The following is a 22,940-nucleotide window of genomic DNA, read 5'->3' on the forward strand; positions in this document are numbered from 1 at the left end:
GGTTACACAGTCTCTCTTGCATACGTGCTCTCTTTGAGAAGTCTCTGGGATGGGAGAGTGGATTCCCTTTAATGGTCCATCAGCACATCTGGCTGGTACTTTGTTGAAATTTTGGCTGTGAGCATCTCTCAACCTCACAACATATTTTAGTAACACACATACACCTCTACCCCGGTATAACGCTGTCCTCGGGAGCCAAAAAATCTTACTGTGTTATAGGTGAAACCGCGATATATCAAACTTGCTTTGATCCGCTGGAGTGCGCAGCCCCGCACCCCGGAGCACTGCTTTATTGCGTTATATCTGAATTCATGTTATATCGGGTCACATTATATCGGGGTAGAGGTGAAGCAATGCTTCATAACTTCTCAAACAATTATAGTACATGCAATCCAAGAGATCAAGACTTTTAAAATGATACCTCACAAGATATATTTTGTACAAAACATATCATAATCATATCACCATGGTGAATATGAGGGTTCCAGAATGTGACTTTGAGGTACAGAATGTGACAAAGTGTAATGATCAATATACAGTAACTCCTCACTTAACGTTGTAGTTATTTTCCTGAAAAATGCGACTTTAAGTGAAAATGCGACTTTCCCCATAAGAATTAATGTAAATGAGGGGGTTAGGTTCCAGGGAAATGTTTTTCACCAGAAAAAAGACTGTATTATAATTATATATATATATATATATATATACACACACACAGTATAAGTTTTAAACAAACGATTTAATACTGGTATGCAGTGAAGATGATTGTGAAGCTTGGTTGCGGTGGAGGAGTCAGAGGGTGGGATATTATCCTTACTGCTAAATGATGAACTAGCAATTGGCTGAGCCCTCCAGGGTTAACGCTGTCACTCTACAAGGCAGCAGGAATGGAGGGAGATATGCGCATTTCCCTTTTAAGTACACTGCCTTGTTAATTAGATCAGCTTGCCGAGACTGCAGCTGCTGCAAGCTCCCTCCATCCTGAGCCCTGGTGTGTCCCCCCTGCTCATGGAAGATGGGGTAAGCAGGATGCAGGAGCAGGGGGGAGGGGAACACTCTGACATTAGTCCTGTCTTCCTCCCCTCCCCCCTGCACAGGAAGCAGGAGTCTTGGGAAGCAGCTCCAAGGCAGAGGGCAGGAGCAGCACATGGCAGTGGCGGGAGGGACAGCTGCAACTGCTAGCCTGCTGGGCAGCTGCTGCACAGGGAGCATAGGGGAGTGTGGAGCTGATAGGGGGCTGCCGGTCCACCCGGTTCCAAGCCCCAACGAGCTAGCTGCAATGGGCTGCTCTTCCTGCAACCAGGAGACAAAGCAGGCGGCTGCCAAAAGATGTTAGAAGGGAGCATTACACAACTTTAAACGAGTATGTTCCCTAATTGATCAGCAACGTAACAACGTTAACCAGGACGACTTTAAGAGAGGAGTTACTGTAGTTGATCATAAAATTATCGAGAGGCTTTTCTTAAAAAATCCATCTAATACCATCTGTTTGATTTTCTATGTTAGTGAATTATATAGGCTGGCTACAGATTATGGGCCAGATCCCCAGCTGGTGTGAATATAGGTAGCTGCATTGAAGTCAATGAAACTATGGTGATATAGATCAGTTTAGGATTGGATCCTATGTTTTGGATTGTATTTTCATATAGTAATTGTGGATGATTCAAAAATTCACTTTAATACCTTCTATTAACCCACCTTCTTTAAAAAAATCAGATATTAAAGAAGATTAACATAAAACACGTATAATAAAATATACACTAGATAATGCTATGGGTTAAAGCAAAATTTCAAACAAAATAGTGAGGACTTCAAAGGTAACTTTGTTCCAGATTTTTCTTCCCACGTCAGAGTGGCAAACTACTCAGTATGACATCAACCTTTTTTGAGTGGAATAATTTCATTTTGTTTTTCAGGACAAACATGTTCTGACAGTGGTGATGATAGACAAGATGTTGGAAAAGCTAAAAAAGTGCAATGAATTGCTGGAACTAATTCTTAAGGGACTTAATGAATACTTAGAAAAGAAGCGCCTTTTCTTCCCCAGATTTTTTTTCTTATCTAACGATGAACTCCTTGAAATTCTTTCAGAGACCAAAGATCCTACACGGTACAGTAATATTTGATATATGTGTGAGGCTCCTAATACATGCATCTTAAGGGTATGATCCTGTAGCTGCTCCATTCATAGAACTCTCAATTTATTCATTGAGACTTATGCATCTGAAGTAACTACAAGAACAGGCCTTGAGTTATCAAGGAAGAATCCAAACCAAAAGTGGTTACTTTTAAAATATGTATTAATTAAATTTAATATGTTTTGCCAAACTGTTCATCCTGGTTACTGAATTTCTCTAGTGTGCAAACTGAGAGTCAAGGTAGAGACTGAAAGTTAGAAAAAAAGCATCGCATTCCTGCTATTACCTATGGAGGACTGAACTTGATGTAGAGACTGGGAGACCTCTGATGACACTAAGCATTGGAGTTTTGGGTACAGTTCACCCCAATGCAAAGGTCTGCAAATGCCCTCTGCACAGCTTAAACTGTATGTTAATAATGGATTTCATACATTTTAGGACTACTGCTTCATTCATGGCAAGATTGTGAAACTCTCACTTATACATACCCCACAAGTAGTTTCACTTAAGTCAATGAAAATACTTGCTAAGTAAGGTGATATTCAGTTGTGGGTGAGAGCAGTGTGCAGTGAGTGCGCCAGAAGACTGTTCACTGAACATGAGGATAAAAATGAAGGTTGAACAACTGACTCATTCACTCAGAAGTGTACATACTGTGCAATGAATGAGATAGGGGACTTTGTGGGAACAAAAAAATAAAGAAAGAAATATCCTATTCTGTAATGAAAGACTTTATTGTAATTTATGTGCACAAGGAGCAGAATTAACGTTGCGTTTAATCACTGAACTTGCAACTTATTTGGTTGCTTCACTTGCAGTGTTGTTTTAATGTATCTTTTTGTATGGAATGTATAACTAAGTGAAAAAGGGTTTTAGATTATATAGGAAGATCAACACTTACACCAGTTGTGCTTGAGCCTTACCAGTGTTTGAATTGTTGAGGACCTGAACAATGTTAAAAAAAAAAGTTAAATTGCTCTTTAAAAACATGGTGTGTGTATGTAAATCTTTAAATGTACATATGTGTGTGTGTAAATCTTTGAACGTTAGCAGGTCAAAAATGTTTTTCTGAAGTAAATTCCTCAAAAATACCTTTAAGAAGTACATTCCTTTTTTTTCTTTTATAGTATGGATGGGAAATAGTTTGGCTGAGCTTTAAAGTAAAGTTTGGTTATTTATGCAGTCTTAAATTCTGTATGTTTTGTTTTGTTTTCTGCAGGGTAAACCCTCACTTGAAAAAGTGTTTTGAAGGAATTGCAAGTGTCGAGTTTACTGAAGTTTTAGACATTACACATATTAAGAGTAGTGAAGGAGAGGTTGTGGAACTCATAGACACAATCTCAACATCTAAAGCTAGAGGTCAAGTTGAAAAGTGGCTCGTTGAGTTGGAGGCTGCTATGCTAAATTCTATCCACAAGGTAATAAAATATATTCTGTTTTATTCTTTGTACAATATAACATGACAATGCAGTCTGTACCACTCCTGATACATTCCTGATGGAACAATCAAGCAAGGTAATCCAGTGTAGAAATGGCATAGTGTATTACATGTAGTACAAAATTATTATATTCACTTGGCCCCGATTCATGAAAGCATTTAGGAGTGTGCTTTTAAGTCAATGAGACTTAACCATATTCTTACAGTTAAACATGTACTTAATTGCTTTGCTGAAATGGGGCATTTAAGCACAACATAGAGACAATTTAGTTTTGACCTGGTCTGGTGGTTCTACCAGGAGTGCTCTGAAATACTGGTATGACATTTCCGGTCTCCAATTCCCAGACCTATAGATGCTAAGGGTATGTCTACATTGCAGTTAAACACCCGGGCCTACCCCATGCCAGATAAAGCAGGTTTGCAGGGCTTGGGCTCAGGGTTCTTGAATTGCGATTTACGCATTTGGGCTTGGGCTCCCAGAGCTCCAGCCCGAGCCCAACATCTATACTGCAATTAAACAGCCCTGTGAGTCTGATTAAGCTGACTGAGGCCAGCCATGAGTGTTTAATTTCAGTGTAGACACATCCTAAGTGTCTGGTGCTGGGCGATGCTAAACACCCTCAAATTCTTCAATCACCCCTGACCATTTTGGCTAATAGCCACTGATGGATTTATCCTCCATGAACTTATCTAATTCTTTTTTTGAACCCAGTTATACTTTTGGCCTTCACAACATCCCCTGGCAACAAGTTCCACAGGCTGACTGTGTGTTGTGTGAAGAAGTACTTCCTTATGTTTGTTTTAAACCTGTTTCCTATAATTTCATTGGGTGACCCCTGGGTGTTGTGCCTCTGGCAGTACCCAGTGCTTGATACTTCAGAGGAAGGCAAGATGAAACTTCCAAGTTGTTAGTGCACATAGCAAAGGGAGGTGAGGATTCCTTTTTTAAATATTCACAGTCGTTCAATGCATGCCCTAAAACATGAAATTTGATTCTTCCTATAATTATTTTGCTTGAATTTCTACTAACTTGTGTGGTCAGAATATTATCCAACCTATTTAGTGCAATCACATTAGTTGTCTCAGTGCTTCATGCTGCATTGAATTCCACTGGTTAATTATTATCCATGTAAATAGGTCTTTCCATAATTCATTCTAAATTTACTATCCTTTAATTTTGAGTGTTCCTTGTTCTTGAACAGGGGCGGCTCTAGGCACCAGCAAAACAAGCTGGTGCCTAGGGCGGCAAAATCTAGGGGGCGGCAAAAGGCTGGGGCCCCAGCTCATCCTGCCGTCCCTGCAGCCGTGGGGGGGGGGGGGGGGCGGCAGGCTGGGCCGGCGGACGTGCCGCAGTGATGCCTGCGGGTGGTCCACCGGAGCCCTGGGACGACTGGACCTGCCGCAGGCATGACTGTGGAGGGGGCGCTCGTCCCGCGGCTCGGCTGGACCTCCCGCAGGCATGACTGCGGACGGTTCGCTGGTCCCGCGGCTCGGCTGGAGCTCCCGCGGGCATGACTGCGGCAGCTCAAGCGGAGCCGCCGGACCCGCGAACCGTCCGCAGCTGCGGGAGGTCCAGCCGAGCCATGCGGGACCAGCGGTCCCTCTGCAGTCATGCCCGCGGGAGGTCCGCTGCTCCCGTGGCTCCGGGGCGCCTCCCGCACATGACTGCTTGGGGCGGCCAAAAATGTAGAGCCGCCCCTGTTCTTGAAGTAGGTCTGACTGAATCCCAACGAAGATTAAACCAGTGATCCTCAAACTTTTTCCATCTCACCCTCCCTTACCTGTAATGGAACCTGTCCACGCCTCCTCCCCTGGGAACCGCGGCTGTGAGGGAGGCTGGCGCTGCAATCAAGAGCTTGGAGCAGAATCAGAGTTGGGAGCCGGCCCTTGGTCGGGGCTGGGCTGAGGCAGAGGCCAGGGGCTGGGGCTGCAACTGCGCTGTGGCAGAGAGTGGACCTGGGATCTGAGGCAGGGGCTAGGCTGAGGCCTGTGCCCAAACTGGGGCCGGGTTGTGGCTGGAGCAGAGCTGGGGCAGAGTGGGGCTGGATGGTGCTCCCTCCCTGTGCCCTGTGGGGGCTGGCCCGGGCCCTGCCACATCCCCTTGAATGTTCCTATGGGGGTGTGCCAAGCAGTTTGGGGACCATTGGATTAAACTGAGAGACTGACCAGTTTTCATTAGGGTCTTGTTAATTAGGAATATCTCAATCAAGACCCATTTTATTCTTCTTTTTTCCAGGCTTGATAATCCTGGGTTTTGCAATCTCTCATCATATGCAAATTCTGCCACACCTCTAACCAACTTTGTTGCCTTTCTCTGGATCTTACCAATTTTTGCTATATCTTTTTTAATGTTTAAAATTTCACATTGTATTCCCAGATGCAGTCTTATTGGTTGCTACAGAGTAGTTTCACTTTATCATGGTGCTCCGAAACAGATACAATTAAAAATAGTTTTAATGTATATTAATATAGAGAATGTATTACTCCTGAATTAAATGAAAAATGCTAACCATATTCTGGTGCAGATGAAAAAAATTATATACATGTATGAATGCAATACATTCATTTTTTATGGCCAGAGATTCCTCCTTGGAGGAGCATAAGTTTATCTGCTGTTTTTAGTGTTAAATGATACATTTGGATCTCAGGATTGTGTAAAAGAAGCTTGACAGTTCTCTATTAATTCTTGGCCAGATTCTTCCCCAAAACTGAGCAGCATTGATAGGGAAGCAGACTTTCAGCCCTGATCTCTCCTTCCCAGTGGAGCAGGGGAAATCGCTCACCTTGGTGGCACCACCCTGCCTACAACAGACCTCTATGGAGAGCCCTCAGCTGGGTCAGGAATCTGTAGTGGAAAGAATAGGGCTGGAAGTGTGGACATAGTCCATAACCCCAAGGCCCCTGGAGAATCTAGTGTAAAGTCAAGGCAGCTGGTTCTATTAACTTTTCACAGCTCTCCCTCTGGCCTAGGAATCTTCCTTTGAAGGGTGTTCCAGAGGCAACGCGAGCTAAAGATTCCTTGCCAGCACAACTCTAATGGATCCCTGCAGTATGAGCACTGCAGGCAGGGTAGGGAAGGTTATAGAATCAGCACAAAAGCCCAGAGGATAAGTGTGGGATGAATCTAGCCACCTGTGGATTCCTGAGATTCACAGGATTTGGCTGCAAAACTTGTTCTCAATCTGCAAGATTGCACCCCCACCCAAAATGGAACACTTAAAGAAAAATTCCACAAGTAGGAACCTTGCAAAGTTTTCTTCTCCCAGATCCCGAACTTACGGATATGCAGAAGGAGTCAATTACTTCAATGTATTTGTGGAAGTTTGTATACATTGTTTTTTTATGATTTTGTTATTGACTCCTCTATTTCTGTAGATGATATACAAGTAACTATTCTATAAGATGAAAACCTGCTTTGAATGGCTGCACCCCACTTGAGTGATCTTGGAAAACAGATAATGTAGATCAGAATATCTTAACAAACCTCATCATTTTCTCAGTGGAAGAACATTGAGTGTGCTGTCTCCTCAAATACATAGACTATTCTACTTTTTGATTATGTGCATGTGTACATCTGGGCACAGGATCAATTCTTAGTTTGGGAGCTTATGATTGTTTTTTAAACAATTCTGTTATTCACTTCTAATTCACAAAAAAATTCAGTTTTGGGTGCATTATACACTTATCATGATGGACACATCTGCGTTCCCAACTTTTGTCTGTTACAGTCAGCTTTCACATGAGACAGTAAGAACTGCAGAAGATTTAGGATAAAATTAGTAATTCTCACACTGACTTTTCATTGTATAATTTAAATCTAATCATCTCAGAATCCCATCTAGACAGTCTTTTGCTTTATATTATTTTGAAATTCTCTTTGGTATCAACACAATTTTTTGAAGCAAACTTAAAGCTGAAAGTTTCAGGTCAGTTTTTCACTTAGATTTAAATCTGTTTGTGGCTTGTTGAGGTTCTTTGAATGTAATACTTGGTTTTTACATTGACTTGAATTCATATATTTTATTTAGATGAGCTAAATGTTAAGCTTGTCAAATCTATGGGCCAAATTCTGCCATTGGTCATGTGTTTAGTTTCTGGGACTTACAACTACAAAACTAATAACAGACATCAGCTCAAATGCTTCTTTTATCATTGCATTTTCTCTAGATCACTTGCAGAATGCTAAAAAATGTAAAGATTTAATCAGTAAATGGCCTCAGCTTTGCTTGTAAGTTTTGTTGATGGGAGAAAAAGCTATTGGCCTTGACTGATCTCCAGTGCAGCTACATTGATTTCTTAATTGGATTACTCTTGTGTAAATTAGAGGAGAATCAGGACCATTATTCCATTATTAGAAAAGAAGTTGATAGAGATAAGTCCAAATGAACCTCAACTTTGAACCTCTTCATTCTTTAGAATCAGGTTTGGGATTAAAATGTCCAGGCACCAACTATCCCTTAATTTTAGTTCTGATTTGAATCTAAAATTAAAGGGGGGTGTGTGCTCTTTTCCAGTTTTAGTTTGCAGTAAGAGCTGTTTTTGCAAGATGTTTGGTTCCGGTGGCAAAATCCAATGAGACTATCTAATGAGATTCCCACTATTAGGGTCTTGGAAACTTTGTTGGATCAGTTGATTGATCTCTTGAGGTTTTCACCATCATGGGCTGAAATTTTGAGAGACTTCTTGTGAGATTAATGTTGTGGAACTGAGCTTGGTCCTGAATCTTAGCTCTGATTTGGCTCTGACTCTCAACACTAAAACCTGTCCTAAACTGATTCAAGATCTGAACACTGTCTGTGTGTCTCAACTCTACATTATGTTTCCCCCCTCGCCCCTCTCCGCATGACTAGGTGATTGCAGAAGCAATTGAAGCCTATCCAAGAACTCTGCGTATTAACTGGGTGAGGGACTGGCCTGGACAGACAGTTCTTTGTGTATCCCAGATTTTCTGGACTTCGGAGGTACAAAAATCTATTAGAAATGGCCAACAGGTAAACATTTGTTAAAGCTTATAAGAACAATTTAAGTTACTCTCACATAAAACTGGAGTAATACAGTGGTGAATTGGGCCCATGTTGTAGAAACCAGTGGAGTTCAGAAATATTTGGATAAATATCTATTTGGGCTGTAATTATTATGTTATTGAATATCCACTTGAAAAGTGTACCTGAATTTTTACCCTGGAAGAATATTAAGGAAATATTTCTTCTCTGCTATATGTAATGATGCTTCAGAATTCAAACTATATTGGAATGGAGATTCTTCAACAACTGAACATATATCTCAGTGACATGTATGTGCCAGATATGTGTCATCAATAGCTATTAGTCAAGATGATCAGGGATGCAATCCCATGCTCAGGGTGACCCTAAATCTCTGACTACCAAAAGCTGGGAGTGGAAGACAGGGGTAGATCACTCCAAAATTGCCTGATACTGTACACTCCCCCAAAGCTCTGGTATAGGCCACTGTCAGTGACAGGATACTAGGCAAGATGGACTATGGTCTAACTCAGTACGGCAGCTCTTGTGTTCTTTATGTTCTAGATTCTCAGATGGTGTCTATTGGCATAGCTTTATGATCTGGCACTCCTTGTCTCTGATTTAAAGTGTTTAGTTCAAGCTACAAGGTTGGACCAGCAAAGTAGATCTGAACTACCCTCAACTTTGGGGAAAGTTTGGATCAGAACTTGTGATCTGGGTTTGTCAACGGGGGGAAGGTTGCTTCTCTCCTCATATATCACTAATGGGTTAAAGACTCCCACCTGTGACTCTACTCCTTGGTCCCTCCCCTAATCGGCTTGGGGGCCCATCAGGACCTCCCAAGACGGGTGGCATTCACTATAAATCTCCAAGTGACCACTATCCCGCCCGTGGGCTCAGGAGTCGAATGCATGTGCATGGTTTCCTCCAGGGGTGATGGGCACCTATAGGTCCGTCTTTCCCCCTGTTCCCTTGTCACCTAGTCCGTCAATCAGACGCAATGCCATGGCCGACAGGTACCAGCCCCTAAATTCAAGGAGGCTAGGCGAATGGACTCCCTGGGCCATAAGATGTACTCGGCAGGCGCCCTGCAACTTCGCGCAGCAAACCAGTAAGCCCTGCTCAGCCATTACTATGGGCGGCGGTGGGAGAATTTGCAGAGTCGGTTTCTCAGAACTTCCGTCAGGAGTTTGATGCCCTCCTGGAAAAAGGGAAAAGGGGCGAAAGCATTCCTCCAGGCCTTGTTGGATGTAGCTGACTCCGCAGCCACGACTCTGGCTTCGGGTGTTGCCGCGAGGCGCATTTCATGGCTCCAGTTATCGAGCCTCCCCTCGCAGCTGCTGCACACTATACAGGACTTGTCCTTCAATGGCAAAGGTCACTATGCACTCCCTCAAAGCTGACCCTAGGCTGCAAGTTCTCAAAGCTGACCCTAGGCTGCAAGGCCCAAAGGACGGCAAGGTCACTATGCACTCCCTCTCGGCATGTGCATGCCGATGTCTCACCGCCGACCTTTCCGGCCTCACTGCCCTTACCCTGCGCCTAGACAAAGACAGGGCTTTGCCAGCAGGCGTCGCTGAGGCAGTCGTAGGCGTTGGTCGGGACCCCAAAGGGGCCCAAATCAGGGTCTTCCTAACCACCAATCGGGCAAAAGCCTATCCCTCCTCGTCCCTCTTAGGCACCCCTCTCACAAGCAATTCCTCTTGCAAGAGGTGCGGACGCTCCTCACCATCGGAGCTATAGAGGAGGTTCCAAGGACGAATGGGGCAAAGGGTTCTAGTCCCACTGATTCCTGATCCCCAAGGCGAAGGAAGGTCTCAGACCTATCCTAGACCTGCGGGAGCTCAACAAGTTCATGATAGACCTGGAGTTCCGCATGGTGTCCATGGCACCGTGATCCCATCCTTGGATCCCGGAGACTGGTATGCCGCCCTCGATATGACGGGCGCGTATTTTCACGTCGCCATTTATCCCCCGCACATTTCCAGTTTACGGTCCTCCCGGCTGGCCTCTGTACAGCCCCATGTGTATTCACAGTGTCTGGCTGTAGTCGCTGCCCTCTCCGCCACCGTCGGATACACGTTCTCCGTATCTAGGCGATTGGCTCATTCCAGGGCCCACCGGGGCCCAAGTTACCACTCATGTGGGCGTCAACAAGGTCCTATTCCGGCGTTTAGGCCTGATGATCCGTATAGAGGAATCCACCTGCTTCCCACACAGGGAATAGACTTCACTGGGGGCCACCCTGGACTCCAGTATCACACAGCCTGCTTACCTAAGCCTTGATTTCACGCGATGGTAACCATTGTACAAGGTCTACGGACCTTCCCGACAACTTTGGCTTGAACTTGCCTAGGTTTCCTGGGTCACATGGCTGCCTGCACGTTCGTAACCAAACATGCCAGGCTTTGCCTCCGTACACTTTAATCGTGACTCACGTCAGTGTACCACCCGGCCAGAGACAGCATGGTCATGGTCGCCTCGATCCCCCTGAGCGTCCTAGGCTCCCTCGGCTGGGGGTCGATGCCCTCCCTGGTGGGTGCAGGGATGCTGTTCCATCCACCTCACCCCTCGGTGTCCCTCATGATGGACGCCCCATCTCTCGGCTGGGGTGCTCACTTGGGTCAGTTTCACACTCAAGGCCTTCGGCTGGCTCACCAGCTGGCCTTGCACATCAATGTCCGGTAGTTGAGAGCAGTCTGCCTTGTGTAACAGGCGCTTCAGCAGCACCTGCAAGGCTGTTGTGTCTCGGTGTTCACAGACAACACAACAGACACGCGTTGCATAAACAAGCACAGAGGAGCACGGTCCTCCCCTCTTTGCAGGGAGCTATCCAGCTCCGGGTCTCCTGCACAGCCCAATCAGTGGATCTAGTAGCGTCCTTTCTCCCAGGGGTCCGAAGCACTCTGGCGGATCGCCTCAGCAGATCCTTCCTGTCTCTCAAGTGGTTGATTCCTCCGGATGTTATCCATTCCGTTTCCGGAAGTGGGGTTTTCCCTGCATAGTCCTCTTCGCTCTCGCGAGAACAGCACGAGATAGAAGTTCTGCTCATTCCGAGGCCTCTCCCTGGGCTCGATCTTGGCTACATTACTGATGCCGTGGACGAGCCGTCTGCCGTATGCTTTCCCACCCTTCCCGTTGGTTCACAGTGTCCTGCTAAAACTCCGCAAGGGCAGAGCACACCCGATCACAATCACTCCAGCGTGGCCCAGGCAGCACTGGTACATCATGTTACTAGGCTTGTCGATAGCCAACCTGATTACCCTGCCTCTTTGCCCAGGCCTCATAACGCAGGATCACAGCAAACTTCACCACCCAGACCTGCATTCCCGGCACATCACAGCATGCCTGCTGCGGGTCTAAACCGGTCCGAGTTACGTTGTTCTGCCTCAGTTCTACGGGATTCTCCTGGGTGGTAGGAAGCCTTCCACTCGGTTAACATATCTGGCCAACTGGAAGTGTTTCTCTCGCTGCTACGAAACACAATGTTTCTCCCACCGAGGTTCCGATCCATTTCATCTTGGATTACCTCTGATCTTTCAAACAGCAGCGCCTGGCGCGGTTCATCATTAAGGGTACACTTGGTAGCCATCTCTACCTTCCTCCCAGGGGAGAGTGGCCGCTCCATAGTCTCACACTCTGTGGTTTCTAGGTTCCTCAAGGGATTGGGGCATTTATACCCCCAGGTTCGCCGCCCCGCCAAAACCTGTGTCTTCAACCTGGTTAAAAGCAGACTTATGCCTGCCCCATTCGAGCCACTGACAACATGCTCGCTGAGATACCTGTCCTGAGAGAGAGTTTTTTCCTTGTAGCCTTTGCATCGGCCAGACAAGTCTCCGAGCTTCAGGCTCTCACAGTGGACCCACGGTGCACTATGTTTGGCAAGGACAAAGTGCGGTTGTGACCACGTCCGGCCTTCCTCCCTAAGGTGCTGTTGACCTTTCCTATCATCCAGGATATCTTCCTTCCGATCTTCTTTCCACTGCCACATTCATCGCGAAGGGAGCACATTTGCCCTCCCTAGATGCCATAGGGCGCTCGCTTTTTATGTCGAGCGGACAAGCCGTTCGTATGCCCCAACTCTTCGTTGTCTTGGCAGACCAGATGAACGCCCTACCTGTCTCCTCCCAGAGGTTTTCATCTTGGGTGACGTCATGCATTTGCACCTCCTGTGACTTAGCCCATGTTCCATTGAGCCACCTTACTGCTCGTTTCACCAGGGCTCAGGCTTCTTCTGCTGTCTTTCTGACTCACATACCCTTCCAGGGGCTATGTCGTGCTACTACCTGGTCCTCGATACGGACCTTGCCTCTTGGTCTAACTGTCCAGAGATGATGCAGCCTTTGGCTCACCAGTTTGCATTCTGCGACATCTCACTCCGACCCCACCGCCTACGTAAGGCTTGGGAATCACCTACATGGAATGGATATGAGCAATCACTCAAAGAAGAAAAGACGGTTACTCACCGTTGTAACTGTTGTTCTTCGAGATGTGTTGCTCATATCCATTCCACACCCACCCTACTTCCCCACTGTCGGAGTAGCCGGCAAGAAGGAACTGAGGAGTGGGTGGGTCGGCTGGTGTATATATCCGGCGCCATGGTGGCGCCACTCCAGGGGGCGCCCAGCCGACCCACTGAGTTGCTAGGGTAAAAGTCTTCCGACGAACGTGCATGTGGCGCGCGCACACCTACATGGAATGGATATGAGCAACACATCTCGAAGAACAACAGTTACAACGGTGAGTAACCGTCTTTTTCTGTTAGCAATGTCTCTCCTCATTGAACCTGCCCTACTAGTCTGGTAACTTACAAATTGAATTTTTTCTTTAAAGGGAGACTTAGGGAAATCTTGTCTTCAGATTAATTAAGACATTATATCAAGTTGTCTTAATGCTAGTAATTATTTGCTGCAGTGTTTTTACAGCTTTGGAAGAACTCTTTAATTGCCCTGAGTTGAAAGTCAGGGCTTAGTCCTAGAGCCCCTGGCAATGATATTGGCCCGCCTCTAAATTCCACTGGTGGGATATGTTACATATTAGTGATGAATGAGGAGAGAAGCTGCTAACGACAAATGATCAGTTAAGAAATTTCTCAGTTCCATACCCAGGTCTGCCATAGATTTCATGCTTGGGCAAGGTGGGTGAAATAATATCTTGTATAGGCCCTCACTCATCTTGTCTCTCTAATATCCTGTGGTGGATGTGGCTACAACTACACTGCATGCTTGGGCAAGTCATTTTACCTCTCCTTGGGTTTGTGTACATGGTGCTTTTGTCCAGGGCCGCCCAGAGAATTCCGGGGGCCCGGGGTCTTCGGTGGCGGGGGGCCCCCGCTCAGGGGCGGCTCTAGACTCCAGCGCGCCGAAGACCTGGGGGGCGGCATTTGGCTCCGGTTGAGCTCCCGCAGGCATGCCTGCGGCAGGTCGACCGGAGCCCGGGACGAGTGACTGCGGCGGGTGCCGTGGTCCCGGGCTCCGGTGGACCTGCCGCAGACATGCCTGCGGGAGCTCAGCCGGAACCGCAGGGGCCCCAGAAAACACTCGTGGGGGCCCCTGCGGGACGCGGGGCCTGGGGCAAATTGCCCCTCTTGCCCCCCCTCTGGGCGGCCCTGCTTTTGTCTGCACCAGAAGGGGTGTAAATTTTAATCAGCACTAGCATGCCAGGCATTAACTGGCCTACGTGAACCAGGCAGGTGCACACTGAATGTTCTCTAGGACCCGCTAGAGGCTCAGTCCAGAGTTCCAGGAGATGGCAAAGTCCAAGTGAGGGTTGCATGTATTTTAAAAGTAGAATTTAAAAGCAAGTAACAATCTCACGTGAAATATACCAATGAAAATTTGTACTATTATTCTTTGTCAGAGTATATCTTAAAAACACAATATTCATGGTAAAATAAGCAGAATTTGTGGTAGTTCCTTAGATTAACAATGTAATCCATTTTTTAATTCTCTCAGGCACTCGAGGATTATCTGGAACAGAATACTAGACAGATTGATGACATTGTTACCTTGGTGCGAGGAAAGCTGTCTAAGCAGAATCGAGTGACTCTTGGAGCACTTGTTGTGCTGGATGTTCATGCTAGGGATGTTCTTGCATCTCTAGTAAGCAAGAAAGTCAGTGATGAAAGTGACTTTGAATGGTTAAGTCAGCTTAGGTACTACTGGGAGGTAAGTAATGTCACTGAATCCTATTAGAAGAGAATTTCTGTTCACAGCTTTTCAATTTGTGCTTGCTTGCTGACACAGGTAATAGTTACACTAATATGAGAATTTTTGCTGATGACAAAATATATCTATCTAGTCATTCTGCCGATTGCAAGATAAAATGGCCAATAGCCATAAATATATGATTTTAATTAAAATTACTTTTTTTCATCACTGTTGACTGTCAGTGCACTTGCTGAATCTGCAGGTTTACAGATAAAAACTAATTTGGTCTAAGAGTATAGTTTGATTCCCTGACACTGCTGGCTAGGTAGAGAATTTTTTAGTGATCTTAAATTTTGAATTAAGAGCTTTAGTCTGACTTACCAAAATTTCTGTGTGATGAGAATGCATTACACTTCTTGGCAAAGGTCTAAATATTTGTCTCAGAGACCATGTTTTTAAACATTACATTCATCAGGAGGAGATGTTCCAATATAAAGAGCAGCTTGTAGCAGTAATTAGAGAAATCTGTTGGGAACAGTTGTTACCGGAAGACTAGAATCACTATACTGGCCAGAAGATGTACTAAAGTATTTTTCGAAATTCCAGTTGGTCTTGTATCTAAACATGGACTGTTTTGAGCTGCAATAAGATTTACAAATGCACTGTACTGTTACAAATTAATAATCAATAATGATCTATACGTTTCATGACTTTGAATTATTTCATAACTAAAGAGATCTCAGATAACTCATTTAGATCAAGTTTTTTAGGTAATGATTAGTCAGTGCATAACAGAAAGGAGGTATACGTTACCAAAGTCTGTTGAACCAATCCTTGCAGCAGATGACAGTCAGGTATAGTGCTGTCAGCTTGCTTATTTGCTTACAACTTGGCACTTCTATACCTAAGTTGTTTACAGTTTCATTCTCATTATTTCCTCTTTTTCACATACAGACATATCTTTTGTAGTATCTTTCCTAGTTTTCTGTTACTTTCATACATTTCCAGCTGCATAATATTTGTTTTAGCTCAAGCTCCTATTTAGTTATGTGGTTAGTACCTTGCTAAAAACATTTATTTCTTGCTTAACAATTCTTGCAAAAATATTCCAAAGATTACTACATCTTTTCTGATAAGTTTAGCAAGCTAGTATTTTTTTCCTTGTCTTAGCATGACCTCAGAGCATTATGGGACTCTGGCTGGCAGTATGCTATAAGGACTTATAGAAGTCTGACAGATAGGTCAACAGTACTAATGCTGTTTCCACTGTTGGGATGATAAAATCATGTGCATTGCTAACGTTTATTGTTTCATTTTTAATTAGAGAAATTTGTATATAATAGAACAAAAATCTGGCTGCATCTTATTTTTGTGTAGGTCATTTAATATCAATCAGTTACCACTACTCACGTGAGTCATATTTGAGCTATTGTCCTAGAGCAGTTCTCAAACATTTTCATACTGTGCCATGTAATTGCAGATAGATCTTATGGGTTCACCTCCTAAACATGACCCTACACTGTGGTAACTACATTGTTTGGTTTTATGAATAAGTAATATCAAGGTAATATTAAAGGGACATAGTGAAATAGTTTATTTTAGTGCAGTTTTACATCTCCATATTTTGTATCTGTACTATTTATTTTTTCTCTCTAGACGTGAGACTTTACATTTATTGATACTGAATCTCACCCATTGCCAGTGGTTCTCACAGATGTAATTTCTCCCAGGCATGTTTTATTTTTTGTGTTTGCTACCCTCCATTTTGGTATTCTCCATAAGTTGGTCACTGCTGAATATATTCCAAAGAAGCATCCAACAGAGACATAGGTGAAACAGGGTGCAAAGAAGGGCTGATTTTGAGTTTAGTTCATTGAAAAACTACTTAACATTCTGAGAACCCTGAACAACTGCAAGAATCCTTATTGCATGAAAACTGACAGATACAACACAATTGTGATCAAAATATCTCTGGGGACTACATAGATCTGCTCCTTAGCTAACATTTTGAGAACCACTTGTGCCCCTGTTGACCCATGTTGGCAACAGAGTGGGGTACACAATTAGAAGTCTGTACCCAGGGACATGATTAGACATGCCCAGGTGGGCATGTTCTCTTCTGATTGCCATCTTCACAATATTTTGCGAAGAGGGACATGTGCAGTCTCTGCTGAAAGCTAAGAACTTGCTGGTTGTCATGGTTATTGTAGGATGTAGGTATGTACAATATTTTGAGTTATGTCACATGTAGAATATTATGTTCCAAAGCTGCTGGAAGTGAAACTGGTCACTTGAGATGGCGTGGCTTTCAGTGCTAATGCAATCAAGAGTGAGAAAAATTGACATCTTTTGACCCAGCCTAGCCAAATGTTGGCAATCTGGACAAAATGGATGGCTTGGGCCTTTACACATCACAAAAAAGACCAAGCAAAAGATCTTGAATAGGGGGACCATTGGGGTGAACTAAAGTTAACAAAATGTCATGGTTATGAAAAAAGACAAAAGGTATGGAACTGTATAATAGGAGAAAGGAGAGCACAAGATGGCATCTATTATGCAGGCAACAATGCCAGTGTGTGTGTCTCATGAAAAGTGGATCCCAGCTCTCTTGATGGGACAAGCTTTATAGGGACCATTGGGTGAGAAATACCTTATTAGACAGGAAAGAAACTTGTTAATAAGTATAGGCTCTAGACCGTGTTGTATGTTTTCCTTTAATCTGTAACCATATATTTCCAATCCTTATATTTGCTTCTGTTTGAATCTTTATTTTAAGCTTTGTCAGATAAACTTCTGTTTGGTTCTTCTATACACATGACTGAGTGCTGTGTGCTAAGGAGAGTGCTCAACTAATGAGACTGGTGAACTGGGGGGCACAAATTCCATGGAGGCAGCAAATCTCTGTGCATTGTGGATGTCCAGAAGTTGTGGGCCTGGGCATTCAAGTGCAACAAGGTGGAATGTACAGACAGGTTGGAGTGGCCTGTGCCTCAGGGCCAGAGCAGAGCTCTGGTGGCTAACTACCTCCATAGATTTAGCCACAGGTTGTCTCTGTTCTGACCTAAGGACAGACTTAGGGAGCCTAAGGGCTGCGGTGTGGAAATTGCTAGCCTGCAGCGGGAAAGAGCGGGGCCTGCAAAACCTGGAGTGGCAGTGCTTGTGTTGCCAGCGGTTGGTAGTTTTGGACATGTTTTCTCTGGTGGGTACAGACAAGGCTTCCTCATGCTGTAAACAGGAGGTGGTGATTCATCCTCTATTCCTAGTTAACCCTGAAAGTGTCTGTCTTTAAATGTATTAATTAGTGTTATTGTAGCACCTAGATGCCCCAGTCGATATCAGGCCTCCATGTTGCCATGTGCTCTGTAAAGAAATAAGAGAAAATCACTGCCCCAAAGAGATTTTTGCTTAGAGGCTCAAGAGATGAACGCCTATTCATTTCATTTATATACCATAAGCCATGTCATCTGCTCAGTAGTTGTTTCTAATAGCAGCATGCCAAGCTGCATGTTTAAAGAATAATCCTGATTAGTTTTATTTATTTTAGTTTCCTGCATTATATAAAATATATATTTTGTTCCCATAGGAAGGACATCTACAAACAAAGATGATCAATGCTGGTTTGCAATATGGGTATGAGTATCTTGGCAATACCCCAAGATTGGTTATTACTCCACTTACAGACAGATGTTACAGGTAAAACCACAAATTAGTGAATGTGTTAGAGACATGAATTTATGTTACTGAAATAATTTAACTGAGTCCTCAGAATAGATGTCTGCCAACATGAAATGGATGATTCTACTTTATTACTTGTCTCTATTGTTCTTTTAGGCATGGTGATATGATATGCTTTTTGTTTATTGATTAGATTAGGGTATGTGATATAACTGACATTTTGAGAAAACTTAATTATCTATAGATTCCTGTTTTAAAGAACAGATGTGCTCACAAAAGTAACTGTAAAAATGGCAGTTTCTCATTCAACATGTTTACTTTATCGCTTGAGGTCATTTCTCCTTGGACATAGGTGCTCTGATTCCACTGTGATGAGGGCCATATAAGTACTTAGACAGGGATTTTATTGAACAAAAAATTTTTTTACTACTGTAAGTATTTCAGAGCTAATACCTGCTAAGGTAGAGTGTGTTAAATGCTATTCTGCCTCATAAATCAAAAACAAAATTACCAGTATGTGCTAAATTTTGACTGAGGCACCTTTTATAGGTGATGCAGCTATGTTTTCAGACCCCAGTTTAGGTTAAAATGCCACCAGTTTGAAATCATATTTTAAATTGTAAACTGAACAAATTTGAGATTAAATCAATATTGTAATCCATTGGTGTCATTTATTACACCACTTTTCTGTCTGTAGCTCCATTTTTGAGATTTTGGAAAGTGACTAGAAAGAAGCAGTATTTGGGACTCTGGGTAAATTACTTCATGTATGACTGTAATATTGGTGACTCCAACTGCCGGTACTGTAGTAAAGAATATTTTGGGAGGAAATCTAGTAGAATTTGTTGGATATGGATATATAGACATTGAACAGCAGTTTTTAAAGTTTCCTGTAAATACTGGAATAGCAGGAAAAATGACATGTGTTATCAATGATAGTATGGAAAATGGCACACTTTTATCAACTTTTTTTTTTTTAATTTCAGAACCCTATTTGGAGCACTTCACCTTCATCTAGGAGGTGCCCCTGAAGGTCCTGCTGGAACTGGAAAAACGGAAACTACGAAAGACTTAGCAAAGGCTGTAGCGAAGCAATGTGTGGTTTTCAATTGTTCTGATGGATTGGATTACCTTGCATTAGGAAAATTCTTTAAGGTTTGGATTAATCTTGAGGGACATATTTTCATTTACACTAAGGCCTCTTTATTTCACTCTGGCATGTAAAATGGCATAGAATATAAAGTTGGTCATACTGGGCTAGACCATGGCCTATCTAACCCAGTATCTTGTCTTCTGACAGTGGCCAGTGCCAGAGGTTTTTTGAGTGATCAGCCCCCTGTCATCCAGTCCCAGATTCTGAAAATGAGAGGTTTAGGGGCACCTGGAGAATGGGGTTGCATCCCTTTTACAGTGTAATGCTTCTGGGAAATGTTCTTATATGAATTGTGAGTTTGGTTAGTTGTTAACATGCCCAAAGCTTGTGTGTAGTAATCTTTTGTATATTAAATGTAAATACATGTTTTTCATTATTCATTATTCACTTATCACTGTTACAATGAAAATAAATAATGAATATGAATGAATAGTTTGTCTGTTATACCCTTCCAGGGTTTGTTGTCTTGTGGAGCCTGGGCCTGCTTTGATGAATTTAACAGAATTGATTTGGAAGTACTTTCTGTTGTTGCTCAACAAATTCTTACTATCCAAAGAGGTAATCTATTGCTTTAGTCACATCTTCTGTGCTAAATATGAATAAAATAAAGAGTAAGAAAAAGTAGTATTTGACTAGTAACTACAATTACATTAATTTTCATTTGTCTATAGGTATCAATTCAGGGTCTGACTTACTAGTATTTGAAGGAACTGAACTGAAACTGAACCCCACATGTGCTGTCTTTATAACCATGAATCCAGGTTATGCTGGGCGTTCAGAGCTTCCAGATAATCTTAAGGTACTGTAGAAAGTAGTTAGAATAACTATTACACTTTTAGTTTTAGTAATTTTTGAAGTTAATACAGAAGAAATAATGATTTAATCAAATACATACATTACTGAGAATATTTAATCAAATCAACCTCTACTGCTCTAAATTCAATATTCAAACCAATTATTATTGTCTCCTCCCATGAAGAGGAACAAAAAAGAAAAATTAGAAAAATCGTCAATGTCAAGTGGTAGTTTTAAGAGAAGGACCTACCCGTAGAGTTGGCAGAAAATGGGGGATCCGTTTTCATAAATATTTTTCTGTTTTTGAGAAAAGTAGTTTTGTCTCGAAGCACAACAAAACATCAAAATCATGAAATTTAAATGGAAAAGGATTTCAAGAATATTCTGCTTCAGGAGAGCCAAAATGGAATTTTTCCACTTCCCAACTGCCCTCTAGGAAGGTATTAATTTCACTTGTGAAATTAATCCCCAGCTCCGGGGACCTAGAGAGGGGTGCTGGCCATCCCCCAGAACAAGTGGTGAGGCAGGGAAGCAGAGCTCCTGGCATTGTGTCTCTCCATGGCTGGAAGCAAGATGAGAGGTAAGGAGGCAGACTGCCCTGGTGCTGAGCCTCTCCATGGCCAGAACAAGGAGCAGGTGGGAAGGCAGAGTGCCCAGCACTGTGCCTCTTCATCCCTAGGAGCAGGTGGCTAGAGTGGGAGGTGGAGAGACCTGTCTGTGTTTTGACAAAAGTTTTGTTGAATCTCTTATATATTTAGTGAAACATTTTCTTTTATTGAATTGGCGTTTTCTAGTGCAATGATGTTTTGTCGTAAATTTTACAACTTGCAGTGTTAACAGCCCTTTTGAATAAGAAACAGAATATTTAAAGGAAATTGTTGCATATTTTCCTCAGCCCAGAATGCTGAAAGTTCAGAAAGTTCAGAACACTTCACATCTTATAAATTGTGAACAATATTTGTAAATAATGAGTTTTTAATTGATTATTGCTGGTGCTTGTTACTTGTTGAAAGGTGACTTGATTTGCTGTACAGGAAGCCAGGGTGTTTGATGTGAGAAATTGCAAACCAGTTTCTATCCTGCTTTAATATCAAGTTAAGAATCAGAATTAATTGTATTGTTTACTATTTTTCAAATAACTTGATTTCTAAACGTAAACAGACATATTCTTACTTTGAATATGGATGCACAACTGCTATTGAAGTCTGTGGGACCCAGTTGTGGAAACCCCCATTGAAGTCAAGGGGAGTTTTGCTATTGACATCACTTGGGGTCAGTATTTCAGCCCAAGTATTCTTCTCTGAAGCAAGAAGATATGAATGTTAAAGTAAGAGAAAAACCTTAGTGTGCATTTTTCTGATGGTTTCACAACTAATGTCATAAAATCATAGAATATTAGGGTTGGAAGAGACCTCAGGAGGTCATCTAGTCCAAGCCCCTGCTCAAAGCAGGACCAACACCAACACCATCCCAGCCAGGGCTTTGTCAATCTGGGAAAAAAAACTAGATGGGGATGGATCCCACTTTCCCTAGGTACCCCCCCCCAGTGCTTCACCACACCCCCTGTGAAATAGTGTTTCCTAATATCCACCAACCTACCCCCCCCTGCACTTGAAAAACCATTTTCTTCTTGTTCTATCATCTACCACCACTGAGAACAGCCTACCTCCATCCTCTTTGGAACCCCCCTTCAGATAGTTGAAGTCTGTTATCAAATGCCTGATCTGCTGGCAATGCTCCTACTAATACAGCCCAATATGCCGTTGGTCTTCTTGGCAACAAGGGCACACTGCTGACTTATATCCAGCTTCTTGTCCACTGTAATCCCCATGTCCCTTTCTGCAGAACTGCTGCTTAGTCAGTCAGTCCCCAGCCTGTAGCAGTGCATGGGATTCTTCCTTCCTAAGTGCAGGACTCTGCACTTGTCCTTGTTGAACCTCGTCAGAGTTCTTTTGGACCAATCCTCCAATTTGTCTAGGTCACTCTGGACCCTATCCCTACCCTCCGGCATATCTACCTCTCCCCCCAGCTTAGTGTCATCTGTGAACTTGCTGAGGGTGCAATTAATCCCATCATCTAGATCATTAATAATGTCATTAATAATGATCATTAATAATGTCATTGTAACATGATGTCACATTCTAAAAGCTATGTAGGAATGTGGAACTCCTCTTTTGAGCCATCTTAAAATCTGGTGTTAGCATGCAACCAGGTGATATATAGGTTAATACAAGAGGAGTTGGAGTGTCTCTCTGAGGATCAGAGCAATTCCTACAGGAACCCTAGGAACTGGCAAATTGGGGGAGAATTCTGAGGCTTATGTTTTGTTATTGTAATTTGAGTTACTCTTATATGCAGTGTTTGCAGATTCTTTTCAAAGCAGGATAGAAACTTCATATGGTTACATGTGGTGTTAGGATGGGATGAAAAAAAACGATCCTCTGTACAGAAATGGAAAGTGAAAGATGTCCTGAAATGGCTGGTAGAACATCAAAAACAGCAGCAAGTTTGTGCTAAATCAACAGGTCTTGATGCTATTTGGGAAGAAACAGCAATAATATCAGTAAGCCAAACTGTGGTATCAGCAACAGTTCTGGCAGCAGCTGCTTG

The 22,940-nt window shown here is 43.2% G+C and overlaps 1 protein-coding gene across 2 annotated transcripts in view; it reads left to right on the forward strand.

Moving 5' to 3' along the window:
- The window catches only part of DNAH7 (dynein axonemal heavy chain 7), a 223,295-nt gene that overhangs the window by 68,794 nt on the left and 131,561 nt on the right, over positions 1 to 22,940 (forward strand). For both annotated transcript variants that reach the window (XM_039493846.1, XM_039493847.1), the window contains 8 exons: positions 1,917 to 2,110; positions 3,358 to 3,556; positions 8,427 to 8,567; positions 14,513 to 14,725; positions 18,291 to 18,400; positions 19,369 to 19,537; positions 19,991 to 20,093; positions 20,207 to 20,334. In XM_039493846.1, coding sequence (XP_039349780.1) covers positions 1,917 to 2,110; positions 3,358 to 3,556; positions 8,427 to 8,567; positions 14,513 to 14,725; positions 18,291 to 18,400; positions 19,369 to 19,537; positions 19,991 to 20,093; positions 20,207 to 20,334 — 1,257 coding nt within the window. The remainder of the gene's footprint in view (positions 1 to 1,916; positions 2,111 to 3,357; positions 3,557 to 8,426; positions 8,568 to 14,512; positions 14,726 to 18,290; positions 18,401 to 19,368; positions 19,538 to 19,990; positions 20,094 to 20,206; positions 20,335 to 22,940) is intronic.

Source organism: Mauremys reevesii, linkage group 11, assembly GCF_016161935.1.
Source record: "Mauremys reevesii isolate NIE-2019 linkage group 11, ASM1616193v1, whole genome shotgun sequence".
In the NCBI taxonomy this organism is placed as follows: Eukaryota; Metazoa; Chordata; order Testudines; family Geoemydidae; genus Mauremys; species Mauremys reevesii.